The 18,937-nt window shown below is 44.6% G+C and overlaps 1 protein-coding gene across 4 annotated transcripts in view; it reads left to right on the top strand.

Moving 5' to 3' along the window:
- Positions 1-17,962, top strand: part of LOC139535474 (sodium-coupled neutral amino acid transporter 3-like) — a 102,885-nt gene extending 84,923 nt beyond the window's left edge. For all 4 annotated transcript variants that reach the window (XM_071334899.1, XM_071334901.1, XM_071334902.1 and 1 more), the window contains 11 exons: positions 135-227; positions 1,625-1,706; positions 7,855-7,937; positions 9,965-10,023; positions 12,584-12,766; positions 13,027-13,106; positions 13,405-13,505; positions 14,182-14,306; positions 14,638-14,782; positions 14,869-14,972; positions 15,174-17,962. In XM_071334899.1, coding sequence (XP_071191000.1) covers positions 135-227; positions 1,625-1,706; positions 7,855-7,937; positions 9,965-10,023; positions 12,584-12,766; positions 13,027-13,106; positions 13,405-13,505; positions 14,182-14,306; positions 14,638-14,782; positions 14,869-14,972; positions 15,174-15,278 — 1,160 coding nt within the window. In that variant the 3' untranslated portion in view covers positions 15,279-17,962. The remainder of the gene's footprint in view (positions 1-134; positions 228-1,624; positions 1,707-7,854; positions 7,938-9,964; positions 10,024-12,583; positions 12,767-13,026; positions 13,107-13,404; positions 13,506-14,181; positions 14,307-14,637; positions 14,783-14,868; positions 14,973-15,173) is intronic.
- The last annotated feature ends 975 nt before the right edge of the window (positions 17,963-18,937 follow it).

Here is an 18,937-nt window from a genome sequence, read left to right on the forward strand (position 1 = left end):
GGCATGAAAAACCTGTAAATGAACCAGGAGATTCTACACTGACTATCTAACTAAGTGTTGTTTAACTTACTACCTGGGTGTCCCCCTGTAAAGCTGTGTAATGATGATGTTGCGCAACCCACTTCCTGTCCCAGGAATCCGAGCCTATGAACAGCTTGGCTACAGGGCCTTTGGCACCCCGGGCAAGATGGCCGCCGGTATCGCCATCACACTGCAGAACATCGGAGGTGAGAAGTCACTGTGGTCACTGGTCTAGTGTCCCACAACACAAATCTCTGTGTGTTTGTAGAGGCTTTGGTGTTATTATAAATCACAAAGCTCAGCAGCAGACAGGCAGACTGTCTCGTCTTCCCGGCCGTTCGATTCACCTAAAACTGTTCACTGGGAGTGCAGCCCTTCACATTACCCACCTATACTCCAGTCCATATTTACATAGCGCTAATACAGCCCTAACTTAACCCTTATGGTTTCAATATGCTGGTCTGGGAAACATGACAGAAGACATTTGTGGAAAATATCTCTGTCTGTCTCCCTCTCTCTCCCCATTTCTAGTCTCTCTGTATGATATAGGGGAGTATTAGGACCTAAGGCCAGCCGTCTAGTATATATTATATATTTTTTTTATTTAACTAGGCAAGTCAAACAGTCAAACAGCTGCTGCCGTGGATGTGGTGGTGTGTTGGCATTGGTTAGACTTCCCTCACACTGCTAACAACCACTGAACAGTGCAGTGGCTGCCTGCCTGGCTGGCTGCGTGTGTGCGTACTTGGGCAAATCCCTAGCTGTGACAGACAGTCAGCAGTAGTCAGAAGCCATGTTACCAATCTTTGATTTGTTTTGGGACCTGATAAATAGCTTTAAATTGTTCAAAATCTATTTACAACTAATGCCTTTTGAAACCCCCTTTCCACACCGTATTATTTTCTGTAAGTATTTCTTTCTCGCTCGCTAGATAAGGTGGGATCTTTTTGTGTCTGTAAAATTAAGAATGCAAGAAATGGATATGGAAATGCCTTTATGTGCAAATATTGGTATAATAACCATCATATCATGAGATGACATGTTGTGTGGTCCTCCCACCACGACTCGGGAAAGCATACAGTTTCTTAGGCTACAGATGAAATAAGTTATGATTAACTTTACAAGGTTGTGAAAGTGAACGCGGTGATTGATGCTCCTTTCCAATAAATGTCGAGGGTCTTATTCTGGAGACATGACGATCGATGCTTTGCTGGCGTTTGACCAATAAAAATATTATCGCTCGTTTGTCCATAATAGTCTCATCATGTAGGCTATCCTACCCACACTGTATCTGCCAGCTGTTGGGTCGAGTGCCAAGACCAGAGTGGGCACATACGCAATGTAACGCAACCATTTTTTTGGACCAAACCATCAGTAGAGTTGGTTTGCAATGTATTATATAAGTTATTTTAATGTGCAATATGTCACCACGCACAGACTTTTATCCCCAACAAGTACATTTGTTGGGGAAAAAATTCAGGAGGGAAAGTTTGCATATTTCATGCGGATTGTAGGATTCACATGAAAATCTGTTGCCAGTTGAATGGAAACCTAGCTACTAACTGTGTCACTCATAGTTCTGTCTGTCTCTATTCCCTCACAGCCATGTCCAGCTACCTGTACATCGTCAAGTCTGAGTTCCCATTGGTCATCCAGTCCTTCAGTAGAGCGGACCCCACGGCTGAGTGAGTACTCATTGGTCTATCCACTAGATCTACCTGAACATTTCTCTACATTCCAGTGCCACGTTTAGTAGGCAAATGTTTGCACATAGAAAATGCATGAGTAGAGTCAATGTGATTCCTTATTCTACATGTCAGAGGCATGTTTGTTCTATAAAGTATATTTATATCTGAATGTTCCACACCGTTGTGCTCTGCTGAACATTCAGATTTAGGCCACTGCCTAGAGACTGCCCTTTCTGCCTTGTGTAGCTTTAGCTGGTAGCTGAGCTTGTACCATTACCCAGGCTCACCTGGCATGGGCTGTGGGGTGGCGTCCTCAGAGGTTGGTGCAGTGTACAGTGGCCTGGTGGCCTTGGCCTAGTATTACGGGGGAGGGGTGGGGCAGGGGCGTGAGTCTGCTATTGGCTAGACAGAACAAAGGGGATTGTCAGGAATGGCTAGCACACACCTCTTCTCCCGGTCCAACCCCCAGGTTGAGGTGACAACTGCTCCAAACAGCACTATTGTGGTGATGGGGGTGGTGTGTTGGGGCGCAACTGCGGTCTCTGGCGGTAAGAAGGGGATTCCTACTCTGCTACTCCCCCTGGCCGGATCTGTCAGGCATGGTTGTGTCACGCCCGGACCTTAGAGAGCCTTTTTATGTCTCTATTTGGTTTGGTCAGGGTGTGATTTGGGGTGGGCATTCTATGTTTTGTTTTCTATGATTTTGTGTTTCTATGTTTTGGTTCTCAATCAGGGACAGGGACAGCTGTCTATCGTTGTCTCTGATTGGGAACCATACTTAGGTAGTCCTTTTTCCCTCCTTTCAGTGGGTGGCAGGGCCTTGTGTTTTGTGTGCATGTGAGATTCACGCTTGGTTTGGTGTGTCTAGAGGTCTACCAACCAGCCTGCTAGTTGCAGTGCATCAGCTAGTTGCATTACCTGGTATCATCTGACAGAACTACCCACCACCAAGGGACCAAGCAGCGTGCACCAACCTGGAGGACGAGCTGGACCGGGGAGGAGAGAATGGCAGGGGACAAGACCCGGTCACGATGCCCGAGAGGCAGCTCCAAAAATGTTTTGGGGGGGAACACGGGGAGATTGGCAGAGTCGGAGTTTAGATCTGAGCATTCACAGGCCGGTGTGCTCTGTGCCAGCATCCCGCATTTGCTGGGTGGAAGTGGGCATCAAGCCAGAATGGGTAGTGCCAGCTCTGCGCTCGAGACCTCCAGTGCGCCTCCACGGCCCACTGTATCCGGTGCCAGCGCCAAGAACCAAGCCTCCAGTATGTCTCTCCAGCCTGGTGAGTCCTGTGCCTGCTGCCAGAACCAGGCCTCCTGTATGTCTCCCCAGCCTGGTGAGCCCTGTGGCAGCTCCACGTACCAGACTGCCCATACATCTCCTCACTCCAATGATGACCCATAGCAAGAAGCCTCCAGTGATGATCCATGGCACGAAGCCTCCAGTGATGATCCATGGCACGAAGCCTCCAGTGATGATCCATGGCACGAAGCCTCCAGTGATGATCCATGGCACGAAGCCTCCAGTGAGGAGTCATGGCACGAAGCCTCCAGCGACGGCCTCCTGTCCGGAGCCTCCAGCGACAGCCTCCAGCGACGGCCTCCAGTCCGGAGCCTCCAGCCCGGAGCCTCCAGGGACAGCCTCCAGGCCGGAGCCTCCAGGGACGGCCCCCAGCCCGGAGCCTCCAGCGACGGTCCCCAGTCCAGAGCCTCCAGCGACGCCCGAGGCCATAAACAAATCCCTACCAACCTTTGTAGGAAAACTGGTGCATGCAAGGTTTAGTCTTTTCTGTGCGCACGCACCAGTTTTCCCGCAAAGGTTGGTAGGGGTTTGTTTATGGCCTCGGGCTCTTTAAATAGAGTTGGGTTTACAGTGATTCATACAGTGTGTCTGACGGCTGGATTAGGGCCTGTCACGCGCACACACACACACACACACACTTGTTTTACTATCCTCGTGTGGACCAAGCAATTTCTTCCCATTCAAAATCCTATTTTCCTTAACCTCAAAACCCTAAACCTAACCTTAATTCTACGCCTAATTCTAACCCCTCGGCCTTTTGAGTACCGGTGAAATGTTCCCACTTGTCCGAATTGTCCTTGTTTTACTGTCCTTGTGAGGACCCCTCACTGTGCCACCTAGCCACTGTGCTTCTGCCTCTGCATTGCTTGCTCTTTGGGATTCTAGGCTGGGTATCTGTAAAACACTTGGTGACAACTGCTGGCTTTATAAAATACATTTGATTTGATTTAGAAGCATGCACAACACAGCCAATAGGAGTTTCAGGAGTTGAATGGGTAGAGGGCTACATATTAAGGAAGAGCAGTACAATAGGTAATAGGCAGCTGGATAGAACAGGAGAGGGTTTGAATACAGGGAATAGAATGCTGTATGTAGAAGATGAATATCACTGTTGAACGGTATTGGTGAAATGAGGTGTTGAGAATCTGAAACACTCAGAGTGAGACAGAGAGGGAGATGGACAGGTGGCTCACACTATGGGACTGACAGAGGGTCCAGGACACCCTAGACCCTGATCTTTAACGAACTGGACTCACTCAGTCACGGTCTGTGCTTCCTGCTTTCTAGGGACTCTCTAAAGTCCGCCCCCCCAACCCTCCTCCCCACCCACGCACACACCCACGCACACACCCACGCACAGACAAAGGACAGTGCATTAAGCCCACTGTAGGCCATGGACCAGACAGCCCTGTCTGTTGTATGGTCTTGCTTGCAGAGAGGGTTAAGAATAACAGCCTTAGCAGCTTAACCAGGAGCCTATATGTCTGAAAGAGCCTCTCATACCCAGGTTGTAGGATACAATGTGCTGTAACAAGGGCTCAAAGACCCTCTCGCTGAAAAGCGTGTCAGGCTGTGATTGTATTTTGGTGTACCATTAAGCCGTCCAGCTACTGATTTCACCTTGGTGTTAATGTAACTACAGTAGCTTGTTCACAGCAAAGTGGCAGCAGCACTTGTTGCACTGATTGATGGCCAATCAGGCCTGAGGTGTTTCACATTAAAAGACAATTCGATTTCAGGAATGGTTCTCTCAGACTGAGCCCAGGGTATACAGTAAGTGGCACTCAACCTGTCCCAAGCCACCATGTGATCCGACCATGGGGTAAACCCTGTATCCAACATTCTCAACACTGAGCATGCAACATGTAACACATCTCAATGCCTGGTGACGTGCACAAATGCATGAAGTGCACATGTGAACACGTGCAGACCATTATAGGTACAGTATGTACTGTTTATGGCTATTTAGGACCCTCGAATCCAATTTTTTATGAGAGGCAAATCACAGTTTTGATGGGAGGACGTGTGTTTCCCATATACTGTATGGGAGATGCATGTAGAGGGGCCTGGCCAGTGTTTGGCTGAAGGGAGGAAAAGGGATGGAGGTGGAGTCAGGCTAAGAATAGGATCTCCCAGCCCAGACCTGCTCCTCACTCGTACTGGAGCATTGTTCAGGCCAAGGCCCTGTGGAAGGAAAGTATGTTTGGGTCAGGGGAGGGGGTGGGTGTGTGGGACTGGGGGGTTGAAGTGAAGTGTGTTTGGGTTGGAGGGGTAGTTAGTACTTGAGGGTATTTTGGTTGGGGGGGGGGTGATATGAGGAGAGAGATAGCTGCCAAAAAGCAAGCGGGATGGCGTGGGAACACGGCGATTCTCACTCATTGAGAAGTTCAACCTCCGTGCTGTTTAGGTCCCAATATGCCACCCTTATTGGAACTGTAAACTTCAACATAAATCAGTAGCCTTACATAAGAGAGTGGCTTAGACCCGCGTGCCAGATGAAAAGAGCAACGTCTCGCAGCAACAACGGTTAGAAATGGACATATTTTCCCAATAAGCGCTACAGGCATTCTACTGTAAATCAAGGCTGTTTCTATGGCTCTCACAGAACAGACCAGAGCAGAGTATTATTCAGACTGGCAGTGACTCAGTCGACCAGTCAGCACATGCCGTCATCAGATGAATGACAATGGAAAGTAAAGGAATCAACATTTTAAAATGAATAGATTTGGTTTACAGTTTCATTATTATGACCTCCCCCACAGTGCATTGGAAAAGGAAGTATAAACTCTAACATCTATTTGCTAGAAAGATATCTTGGCAGCATAGATAAAATGTTTCAATTTTGAAGCTCATTTCCAGTAATTCTACACAGTTTGGCATGGTGATAAGAGACAATTTTGCAGTTGGTTAATGGGCATGTGCTTTAAATGCCCGATTTCTCCCTGACTGTCTAGTTTTGATTTGATTGATAGTTGTCAAAGATGGTATTGTTTAAATATATATATATATTTATATATATATATATATATATATATATATATATATATATATATATATATATATATATATATATATATATATATATATATTAGTTCAAAATCTTTTGTATGCTTTCAATCTGGTTTTGGTCGTTGACACTGAAATAGTTTTTCTATTCTGAGAATGACCACTTAGATGGCCCGCAGAACAATTTTCTATACAGAAAAAACCCTTTAATTAACCCTATTTCTCTACTTCCCCAGAGTCGGATGAACAGGAACAGCTAGCATGCTAACTGTTCAAGTAGACCATGGATCATCATCTAGATTCAGCCGCGCACCGTTTTGTTTCCTGAAGTCAGGGGGCCGGAACATAATTGAAAATAATTTGTAGACTGCAAATTTGAAAAATCATATTTACATAAGTATTCAGACCATTGTCTCATTACTTTGTTGAAGCACCTTTGGCAGCGATTACAGCATTGAGTCTTCTTGGGTATGACACTACAAGCTTAACACACCTGTATTTGGGGAGATCAGGTCTCTCAGTTTTTTTTATTTTTATACATTTGCAAAAAATTCTAAACCTGTTTTTGCTTTGCCATTATGGGGGTTTTGTGTGTAGATTGAGGGAAAAATAAATGGAATCAGTTTTAGAATACGGCTGTAATGTAACAAAATGTGGAAAAGTCAAGGGGTCTGAGTACTTTCCTTCTGTATATATACAATGCCTTCGGAAAGAATTCAGACCCCTTGACTTTTTCCACATTTTGTTACGTTACAGTCTTATTCTAAAATTGATTATCCCAGATGGGATAGGGTAGTGTGCAGTGCGATGGCAATTGCGTCATCCTTGGATCTATTGGGGCAGTTTGCAAATTGCAGTGGGTCTAAGGTGTCGGGTAAGGTGGAGGTGATATGATCCTTAACTAGCCTCTCAAAGCATTTCTTGATGACAGAAGTGATAGTCATTTAGTACAGTTACCTTTGCTTTCTTGGGTGCAGGAATAATGGTGGCAATCTTGAAGCAAGTTGGGACAACAGACTGGGATAGGGAGAGATTTGGCCGCATTGTGAGGGTTAACATGCTTAAATGTCTTACTCACGTCGGCCACGGAGAACGAGAGCTCACAGTCCACGGGAGCTGTGGTGGCCCAGGTCGGCGGCACTGTTTCCCTAGGAAGCAGGCGAAGAAGGTGTTTAGCTTGTCCGGGAGCAAGACGTCAGTGTCCGCGACATGGCTGGTTTTCATTTCATAATCCGTGATTGTCTGGAGTCGTGTCTGAGCCGTTGAATTGCGACTTCACTCTGTCTCTGTACTGACGTTTTGTGGTGGTATGCACTTTCAGTTTTTGCGAATGCTGCCATCTACCCATGTTTTTCGGTTTGGATAGGTTTTAATGACTAAAACATAGTAACTTCAAACCTTGCTTACATTTGTATATGATCACATATATCTCTCTATGCGTGGGAATACTTTGGAACAGATTTCCAAAATTAAAATCACTTGGAGCTGATTTGCTGGTGTTTTTAGTCTTATGTCCAAAAATAAAAAGAGAACTGGGGTGCAAATAAAATCAACTGTGGGCCGCAAGTTGGGGAACCCTGCTGTAAACTGTCATTACGCTAATTCTAGCTATCATTGGCTCGTGAAACTACCTCTAACTTCCTTCATACTGGACCCGGAGACATAAAAACAGTATCCAGAGTGGTATTTTGTTGCAGCTAGCGATATTAATAATAAAAAATATATTCCCCCCCCAAAATAAATACATAAAGTAATTTGTGGACCCCAGTTTGAAAACCCCTGCTGTAAGTAACCTCTCTCCTCTGTCTTATTTTCCCTCCCTCTGCTCTCTCACTAGTTTGTGGTACTTGAATGGGAACTACTTGGTGGTCATGGTCTCTATTGGCATCATCCTACCATTGGCCCTGATGAAGCAGCTCGGTAAGTTGCACCTCTTCTCCTCTAACCTCTTTGTTTTCCCTCAAAATAACATCAACCTTGTATGTGTCACCAACCAGGTAACAAACCTGTGTTTACACAACTCAATACTGTTTTACTTAACAGAGCTAAAGCCAAGCCGTTATGCTCTGGGAGATAAGGTCTTAAGGTCTCCAGCAAGGTTACTAATCAAGTTCCCCCGAATCACCACTACAAAAGTACACACACGGCTGTCCAAAAGTTCATTAGAGTTACCAGCCTCAGAAATTGCAGCCCAAATAAATGCTTCACAGAGTTCAAGTAGCAGACACATCTCAACATCAATTGTTCAGAGGACACTGTGTGAATCAGGCCTTCATGGTCGAATTGCTGCAAAGAAACCACTACTAAAGGACACTAATAAGAAGAAGAGACTTTGCTGGTGACACTGTCTCTGATTTATTCACAAATCAAGGCACACTTAACCAGCATGGCTACCACAGAATTCTGCAGCGATACGGCATCCCGTCTGGTTTGCGCTTAGTGGGACTATCATTTGTTTTTCAACAGGACACAGCTCCAGTCTGTGTAAAGGCTATTTGACCAAGAAGGAGAGTGATGGAGTGCTGCATCAGATGACCTGGCCTCCAGTCACCCGACCTCAACCCAATTGAGATGGTTTGGGATGAGTTGGATCGCAGAGTAAAGGAAAAGCAGCCAACAAGTGCTCAGCATATGTGGGAACTCCTTCAAGACTATTGGAAAAGCATTCCAGGTGAAGTCAGTTGAGAGAATGCCAAGAGTCTGCAAAGCTGTCAAAGGCAAATGATGGCTACTATCTGAAATATAAAATATATTTTGATTTGTTGAACACTTTTTTTTGGTTACTACATGATTCCAGATGTGTTATTTCATAGTTTTTATGTCTTCACTATTATTCTACAATGTAGAACATATTCAGAATAAAGAAAAACCCTTGTATGAGAAGTTGTGTCCAAACATTTGACTGGTACTGTATTTATGTACACTACCGTTCACAAGTTTGGGGTCACTTAGAAATGTCCTTGTTTTTGAAAGAAAAGCACGTTTTTTTTGTCAAATATCAAAATTGTTCAGAAATACAGTGTAGTCATTGTTAATGTTGTAAATGACTATTGTACGCCTACGTCTTCCAGCTACAGAGGCCCATTATCAGCAACCATCACTCCTGTGTTCCAATGGCACGTTGAGTTGTGTTTATCATTTAATGATAAACTTAGATTAGCTAACACAACGTGCCATTGGAACACAGGAGTGATGGTTGCTGATAATGGGCCTCTGTACGCCTACGCCTACCAGCTACAATAGTCATTTACAACGTTAACAATGTCTACACTGTATTTCTGAACAATTTGATGTTATTTCAATGGACAAAAAATGTGCTTTTCTTTCAAAAACAAGGACATTTCTAAGTGACCCCAAACTTCTGAACGGTAGTGCCAAACTTCTGAACGGTAGTGTATGTGATTTAAATGATGAGGTGGAGGAATAGAGGGGTGTGATAAGGTTCCCATTGACATGTGGAGGTCCTGACAACATTGACAACACTCATGGGTCGTGTAACAAGGCAGCCTATCAGACCCTCACACCGCTCCCTCTCTCCTGTCCTGGTATTGGTGCTGCCATGGAAACGTGTCTCCATGGAGCTCAGAGACATGGAGTAGACAAGCAAAAGACAACACTAACACAGAGAAGACCTTGCATCACACACACATTGCATGCACTGGCAATTATGGTGGCTCCATGCACCTGCAGCACACTGATTTCAAGAAATGAAGCGCATCAATCCCCTCCTTTCACTCTACACTGGTATTCATGTCCATGTTAAAGACATGTAATCAGAGGTGGCCTTTCTCCAATTCTAGTGTAATCACCCAACTCCATATAACACTGTAGAAAACCTCCCTGTAAATTACAGCTCCAGGAGTCAGATGTGGGTTGAACGGCAATGAACTCACAATTCTATTCCATTGTTTCTTATATAACACTTGTCGTTGTTTTGTGCTCTACAGGCTACCTGGGCTACACCAGTGGTTTCTCCCTTAGCTGCATGGTCTTCTTCCTCAGTGCGGTAGGTTTGCTTCTTCTCCATCCTCTCTCTCCATTCATTCAGTTCATCTTATTAAGTGTCATTTTTTTATGTCACGTGCACAAGTCCAGTGAAATGCCATTCTTGCTAACTCAAAACCCAACAGTACAATAATCAACAACAATGTATTACTAGAAAAAAGCACACGAGAACTAAGAGCAAGAAATATGAAATACACAAAGTATGCATACTAAACTCAGCAAAAATAGAAACGTCCACTCAGTCAACTGCGTTTATTTTCAGCAAACTTAACATGTGTAAAGATTTGTATGAATATAACAAGATTCAACAACTGAGACATAAACTGAACAAGTTCCACAGACATGTGACTAACCGAAATTGATTAATGTGTCCCTGAACAAAGGGGGGGTCAAAATCAAAAGGAAGTCAGTATCTGGTGTGGCCACCAGCTGCATTAAGTACTGCAGTGCATCTCCTCATGGACTGCACCAGATTTGCCAGTTCTTGCTGTGAGATGTTACCCCACTCTTCCATCATGGCACCTGCAAGTTCCCAGACATTTCTAGCGGGAACAGCCCTCACCCTCCAATCCAACAGATCCCAGACGTGCTCAATGGGATTGAGATCCGGGCTCTTCGCTGGCCATGGCAGAACACTGACATTCCTGTCTTGCAGGAAATCATGCACATAACGAACAGTATGGCTGGTGGCATTGTCATGCTGGAGGGTCATGTCAGGATGAGCCTGCAGGAAGGGGACCACATGAGGGAGGAGGATGTCTTCCCTGTAACACACAGCATTGAGATTGCCTGCAATGACAACAAGCTCAGTCCAATGATGCTGTGACACACCGCCCCAGACCATGACGGACCCTACACCTCCAAATCGATCCCGCTTCAGAGTACATGCCTCGGTGTAACGCTCATTCCTTCAATAAACACGAATCCGACCATCACCGCTGGTGAGACAAAACCGCAACTCGTCAGTGAAGAGCACTTTTTGCCAGTCCTGTCTGGTCCAGCGACGGTGGGTTTGTGCCCATAGGCGACATTGTTGCCGGTGATGTCCGGTGAGGACCTGCCTTACAACAGGCCTACAAGCCCTCATTCCACCCTCTCTCAGCCTACTGCGGACAGTCTGAGCACAGATGGAGGGATTGTGCGTTCCTGGTTTAACTCGGGCAGTTGTTGCCATCCTGTACCTGTCCCGCAGGTGTGAAGTTCGGACCGATCCTGTGCAGGTGTTGTTACACGTGGTCTGCCACTGCGAGGATGATCAGCTGTCCGTCCTGTCTCCCTGTATCGCTGTCTTAGGCGTCTCACATTACAGACATTGCAATTTATTGCCCTGGACACATCTGCAGTCCTCATGCCTCCTTGCAGCATGCCTAAGGCACGTTCACGCAGATGAGCAGGGACCCCGGGCATCTTTCTTTTGGTGTTTTTCAGAGTCAGTAGAAAGGCCTCTTTAATGTCCTATGTTTTCATAACTGTGACCTTAATTGCCTACCGTCTGTAAGCTGTCACGAACCGTCTCGAAGTCCGTAACAAAAAGGGAGACAACGTGGAGATTAGGAATAATAAAATATATATTTTTTAACTGAGGTAACTTAAATACAATTAACAATGGTGTGTGTTGTCAGTAGTGTAAGTGAGTGGTTGCGTGCATAAATGTGATAATGAGGGGTGTTGAAAGGTGCCAAAGCAAGCAAACAAACAAAACGGTCACAAGAAAAATGCCACAACCAAAATCTAACAGTGTGTCTGCATGGAGAGAATCTCCTCAATAAATGGGGACGAGGTGTATTTATCCCGGGACACATCCGGGTGCAGATGTGTCCCATGTCCCATGTGTCCCTCCCAGCTCCGCCCGCCGACATCCTAATAAGGAAAACAAGAGTAAAGAGAGAATACGGCAGACCGAGTGGGAGGGTCGTCACAAAGCTGTTAGTGTCTTAACGACCGTTCCACAGATGCATGTTCATTAATTGTTTATGGTGAGCATGGGAAACAGTGTTTAAACCCTTTAACAATGAAGATCTGTGAAGTTTTTTGGATTTTTACGAATTATCTTTGAAAGACAGGGTCCTGAAAAATAGATGTTTCTTTTTTTGCTGAGTTTATATACAGGAACTATTTAAAAAGTCAGTTCACATCATCTGAGTGGATGAAGGTTTATGTGATTTGTCACTCATAACTTGGCAGATCTCCTTATCGGTTCCACTCTCTCCCTGTATCTATTTTCATAGTTATTTCATATATGGGAATGGTTTGTGTTGATGGCAGTAAACACATCAAAGGGAAAGAGCTCAACCAAAGTCTTTAGACTGACTCATTCTAATCTACTGTGAAATGGCTTTTCTGGGCTCTGTGATACTCCCTCTCCTTCCCTCCTCATCCCTCCTTCATCTCTCCTTCCCTCCTTCTTTCCCCATCTTTCTCATCCCAGTCTTCCTGTTTCTTCATATGACACTGATCTCTGAGACCTGTTGCGGCATTGCTTGACGTGTATCCCACCTCTCTCGTTCTCCCTCTCTCATCATCCTCCTCTCTCGCCTTCCCCTTCCTCGCTCTCCCTGCAGGTGATCTATAAGAAGTTTCAGATCCCCTGTCCCTTCGAGGAGTTCTCGGCAGCCAATCACACAGTGTCTCACCTCGACATTCACCTAAACATCACTGACAACCACGCTACCCATGATAATGGTCTGGTACATGAGATGGATGACTCCCACTGCGGTGCCCGTATGTTCACCATGAACTCTCAGGTACAGCACACCAGACTCGAGGCCCAATGTTTCACCATTACCCTCGTTCCCTTTGTCTGTGTCCCAAATGGCACCCCATTCCCTGTGTTGTAAAGTACTTTTGACCATAGCTGGTACTACTTGAAACGCAGCCTTTGCTCACCTATGTACTGCAAAGGTGCAGGCCATGTAAGTCTAGTAGATGAGTAAATGAGCGGTCCCTCTGAGGTAGGTCAGTGGTCTATGGTAACACTGGGCGTTTGTGTGCGTTTCCTTTACAGACAGCGTACACCATCCCCATCCTGGCCTTTGCCTTTGTGTGTCATCCTGAGGTTCTGCCTATCTACACTGAGCTCCGCAAGTGAGTATGCCTGCCCTTTCCTGCCCTGCTCCGTCTGTCTCCACACAGTGCCTCCCTAGTGTCAGCACGAAACCTCTGTTCATAGGCTCCCGCATGTATCACAGGAGGCTGCTGAGGGGAGGACGGCTCGTAATAACGTCTGGAATGGAGCGAATGGAATGGCATGACACGTATATAGTATATGCGGCTCATGTGGGATTCAAACCCGCAAAGACCTTGTTGCGAGCACCAACTGAGCCGTTGGATTGTCAGTGCTGGCTGTGACGTTAACCAGTGTGTGTGTGTGTGTGTTATCCAGCCCTACTCAGAAGAGGATGCAGCACGTCTCCAACCTCTCCATCCTTGTGATGTACACCATGTACTTCCTGGCTGCTCTCTTCGGCTACCTGACCTTTTACGGTGAGCACTTTCACTTCACCACCCATGAACTTTCCTCTGCCTTAAATATCCCGTACTCATGACTATGTGTGCTAGAGCCTCGGAGACCCAGGCTTCTCACGTTACGTTCGAAAGCCCGGGGAGGTTCTCCTCAGAAGGTATTCTAACGTGGGTCGAATATCTAGATGGAAACCTATCAAGTATTTTGCATGGGTGGAGTTCCAAAGAGACATTGTGTTTTGAAAAATAAAATCTGACTTGCAACAAGCTAGCATGCATAAGATACAAAACAAATGCCACACTGTGTGTGCAGTAACGTATAATTGAACAGAAACATTTTATCCTTTTGGGATACTCCCCTGTGCCCTCATGAACATATTGAATGCTATTGAACAGTTGCAATGTCAGTTTTGTTGAATGGAAATTACAATAATAAATTATTGTTACCCAAACACTTGTTTGCAGCGAGTGGCCTCAGTCTATTGGAAATAGGAGCATAACTCTCCCTTGGGGTCATTATGTAGTACTGCACACTACACTGTACTATTATGTTATACCTTGTGACACGTTGGATTATGTGTTTCAATGAGGAACAGCAGTCATCGATGTCTCAGTCAACACAAGTACGGCTTAGTTTGGGGGGTTTTAGTGTATAATACTGTACCTCTTGACGTTCCCCCTGATGTTACCTTTACAGGTAAGACTGAGACAGAGCTGCTGCACACATACAGCAGGATCGACCCTTATGACACGCTGATCCTGTGCGTGCGATTGGCTGTCCTCACCGCTGTCACACTGACCGTCCCCATTGTGCTCTTCCCAGTAAGTTACACCCCCCCCTCCACTATACACTCTTCCCTCCTCTAAAAGACAGGGAACTGATATTGTATACTAGCCGTTGGGGTGGGATTGGCGTGGGGTCTGAGGGGGGTTAGTAGGTGGCTTTTGACCAATCATTTGGATTCCTCATGTCTTAATCTGAAATGATGGGTGTAGTGGCTTGTTGAACTGAGGTGCTCATTTGAAGTGGAATGGCCCCTGTTGTTTCTGAGAGTAGCTCACGGATTCCTTTACTGACTTCCCCCCTCCGGATCTCTCTCGCCCTCCTTCGCTCTCTGCCCCTCTCCATCTCTCTCACTCTCTATCCCCTCAGGTGCGGAGGGCTCTGGATCAGATGTTCTTCGCCAGTAAGTCGTTTAACTGGCTTCGCCACGTGGCCATCGCCGTCATCCTACTCTCCTTCATCAACATGTTGGTCATCTTCGCCCCCAACATCCTGGGAATCTTCGGCATTATCGGTTAGTTGCACAGATTAAACCTAGAAGTGTTAACTGTAGCCCTGCTCTTCATCCCCCCCTCTTCCTCCGTCCTCTCCCTCCTCCAGGTGCCACATCTGCCCCCTGTCTGATCTTCATCTTCCCTGCTATCTTCTACATCCGCATTGTGCCTAAGGAGCAGGAACCCATGCACTCCATCCCCAAGATACTGGTGAGCACATATCTCATCCTCTCCCCTGTCTCACCCTAGCCACACGCTATATCACCATATCGTGATGGCATCTTTCCAAGCCTCTCCACGATAATTGTAATATGATCTTTATGATTAGTATTGTGTCCTTATGGTTACTGTATGGTTATGGTTACCCCATTAAAATACATTCTAATGATGGTGTTTCCTCTGTCCTCCCAGGCCGCCTGTTTCGCTGGTCTGGGGGTCGCCTTCATGATCATGAGTTTGAGCTTCATCATCATTGATTGGACAACGGGGAGCAGCAACTCTGGCGGTGGCCACTAGAGGCCGCCCTCTGCACTGTGCAGGCCGGGGTCGGAAATGGGCTGGCAGGGGCTTTGAGGGGATGCCTAGGAGTGTGTGTTTTTAGAACTGTTTCATGTAATTGATGCACTATCCCCTCTGTGGTAGCGTAAGGGTTAAAGGTTAAGGGACAAAGATGACTGGGGTAGGGAGGGGGAGACAGAATCAACCTGCTGGGCAAAACCATGCTGAGCATTTCAGTCTTCTTGAGACTCCGACAAAACAGTCTGTACTACTGTAACGCAGTATGTAGCCCCGCACAGAGGAGTGCTTTTATATGAATCATCAGCACTAGACATGGTCTTTTTAAAATCATGATAACATGTATTATTTATGAGTGGGATAGTGCATCCAAGTCAATCCATAATGGAGAATCCTGAAGAAACTCACGATGGCTTCCCTTCCTTTCCCCCCTCCCTTCATCCATCCATCCTCCCATCCTTATTTATCTCTTTTCCATCCGCCCGTTTCTTTCCCTCCGACGCCTTAATTCATGTCAACTGCAGCTAGTACTGTACAGAAGAAGCACAGATGGAGATATGGTTGAATCGCTATGTAAAGGAAGGGAAGGAAAGCACATGACTATACATTATATGTCATTTGGCATCTTTGTATGAGATAATCTGACATTTTGTCAATAGAAGAAATAGCTACATCTATAGATTAGGTGAGTGCTGTAAAACAGAGTCTGTGGCTGTCTTGGTATCCTGTCTATCACTTTGTGCCAGTAGCACTCAACTTAACCATCGAAGGGTAGTAGGCCTTTCCAAATATTCTATTGGCACGAGCACACAAAGATACAGTATATTTTCCCATGTTTTCGCACAAGAGTGCATTTAGCCTGAGCTGTTCTATGTGCCAAAGCTAAGGTTGAATGTGGTTTGTGGTTGTTGGGCTTAGTGCAGGCTGATGTCCCATGATGCATTATGGTGTTTAACTCTTGCTGTATCCCTGGTACATACAGTACACTCAGATAATGGACGAGTGGCGTTCAACCAACCACACACATAGTCTTTTCGTTGAAACAGTAATGTATATTTATTTAACTAGCTATATCCATGTTTTTTAATTTCACAAGTGAGCTAATGGACCTCAGAACAAAGTATTTAACTATATGATCAGGTATCTTGATAGACCTTATAGATGGTATGCGCAGTCTATATTCGGTGATTTTGCATATTGGAGGGTTTAGGTGACAGTTGAATGTGTAGGAGGTGAGCTATAGGGCACTGAGCTGATTAAGAGAAAAAAACACATAGAGCCTTTTGCATTCATGTTAGTTAGATGATCAACTGACATCCTAGATACAGAATTGACTGATTTTATGATCAATTGTGTTTTAACTTAAGATCAACAACTTAAACTTGCCTCTTTAACACGAATAGCTCATATTTCACTCGCACTTATATTTCTACAATTAATTTGTAAACCCTTGTTTAAATTCAGTACAGTTCAAGTGAACCCTTTCAGTTACTACGAATGGTTAAGCTTACTGTTTTTGGCATGACAAAATATGGAGGAAACGTGTTTTAGTTATGTGTTGGTTGTGACATACGGTCCGTCCATGTTGTTGAACTACTCTTTATTGTATTTTAATATCTATTTTCCACTTGTTTTGTGATTGATCTTGTGGTTGAACTTTTAGTGAAGGAAAGCTGATGTGTCACCTGTCCAGTCTGTCTGGTGATTGGCTGATTAATTCATTAATTTACCATAAGTACTGTGATATTCAGTCCATAATACGTTGATGTTTGAGCTCTATTTCCAAAACGTATCTGGTCTCTAACAGTGAGGTCTTGTGATCAAGTACAGTTTGACAATTAAGTGAATTGTGATTGTTAGATTTAGTCTGATTCGATAGCCCGATGCCCCTTCTTAAGGCTTCTCAATTGTGTAGTGGAACATTCAACACTGTGACATCGTATCTCTCAAAAAACCTAAATAGCATTGTAATAACATTGTTACTAATATATTTTGGCAAGTCCTACGTATGTATGTAAGACAATTGTTCCTTTTTTATTTTATTCTAAAACACTGCAGCCGGTGTTGCTTTCTCTTGTGTACATTAATTGATTTTTAATTTATAATCAATAGAATGTTGTTGAGCTGTTTCTTTTACTCATCAACAGCTAAAAGGTTATTGCATGTATCTGACTCAACCCTATATTTCTCCTGGTCTTGCTGAGGCAGTAGTTGTGGTAAAAAGGAATGACTGGTCAAGACCAGTCAAGGAGGGAACAGCTTGCCATAGACTGAGATTAGGCCTCTTCTGTCTGGGATTGTGTCTATATATCTAGCTACTACCTAAATGTTTCTCTCTGAGAGGCCTTGCTCTTCAACTTTAGAGCTTTGCTACCACTATTATAATGTCAGAGGCAACATTCTCAACATTTTGCCTCTTTCTCTTGTACCCAAACCAAACTATGCCAGCCAGTTAACCTGTTGTTATAGCTCTTGTTTTACCTTTGCAATTTATTTCTAAGGAAATTAAAGGACTATGAGTGAATAACAAGTTATATATGAATTTTGGGCTTATAAAGTGGCTTATATAAATAATGTATATAAATGTAAACCCTTTATATTCTTGATGCATATCTAGCTTGTATAGTGTAAATACCTGGGACAGTTTTAGTCTGACAATTAAAAAACAAATGTAGAAGTTTTTACACCTGTGTCACTTCTGTCCTTAGTTTGTTTGTCGTCGTCCCCCCCGTCTACTATAGCTACCCTAAGTGTTCCTGCTCCATGATCCATGGACCTGTACAGGTTAGGCAAGGACAGGGGCATAATAATCTAGTGGAAGTTCAGCATTGCCTTGACCAGCATGGCAGACAAGAGGAACATGCACTACTGCACAGCTGAACTTGGCCTAGATCATTACTGATAATCCTTGCTTAACCTGTACAGGTAGTATCAACTCAAATGTTTATGGGACAACTAGGGGACATTTTCTGGGCAGCTTCCAGTTAGGTCAGGTTTTCCCTTCATGTTAAGAGAATTATTACTAATTTCTAACACTTGAGGGCACTACAAACCACTCCATAATGTAGTCTTGTGCACTGTGTTATGAGAATGTGTCTTCTCGGATGCTTCAGTAGAGCAAGTACAGAAAACAACATGCTCCCTTTTCATGTTCCAATGTATAGTGCCATGTTCAGTGTAAATCTAATACATGTTCAATCCTGCTACTATTCTCAGATGAATGGGCAATTGAAGGTCATAAGCTGTATTCAGCTCAAGTAAATCCCCCCCCCCCCCCCACACCATCCAAACATTTCAGACACTGTAGTCATTCATATGAAACAAATCTTCTTTAATCACTATTAAAAACAACAGCATTTTGGAGAGGACTAACTGTTCCCTGTAGGCCCACATGAAACACTAAAATCAGCTTGAGGGTCCCTTCAGCAGAGCATTTCTTAGCTGATGGCAGTATGAAAGTGTGTTTTCTTGTTAAGTAGTTAGTGATGTTATAAAATGTGTGTTCATGAATAGGCTTTTGAATATGAAATCATATGTGAATAGTTTCGATACCAAAGAAACCAAGAAGAATACATCCATCTGTTTAATATGTTTGTGTTATTACGCTTGTGTTAAAATCCATCAATGTATCCATTAGCCTATTTATTAGCCTGCACTGT

The sequence above is a fragment of the Salvelinus alpinus genome, chromosome 12 (assembly GCF_045679555.1).
Source record: "Salvelinus alpinus chromosome 12, SLU_Salpinus.1, whole genome shotgun sequence".
Lineage (NCBI taxonomy): Eukaryota > Metazoa > Chordata > Actinopteri > Salmoniformes > Salmonidae > Salvelinus > Salvelinus alpinus.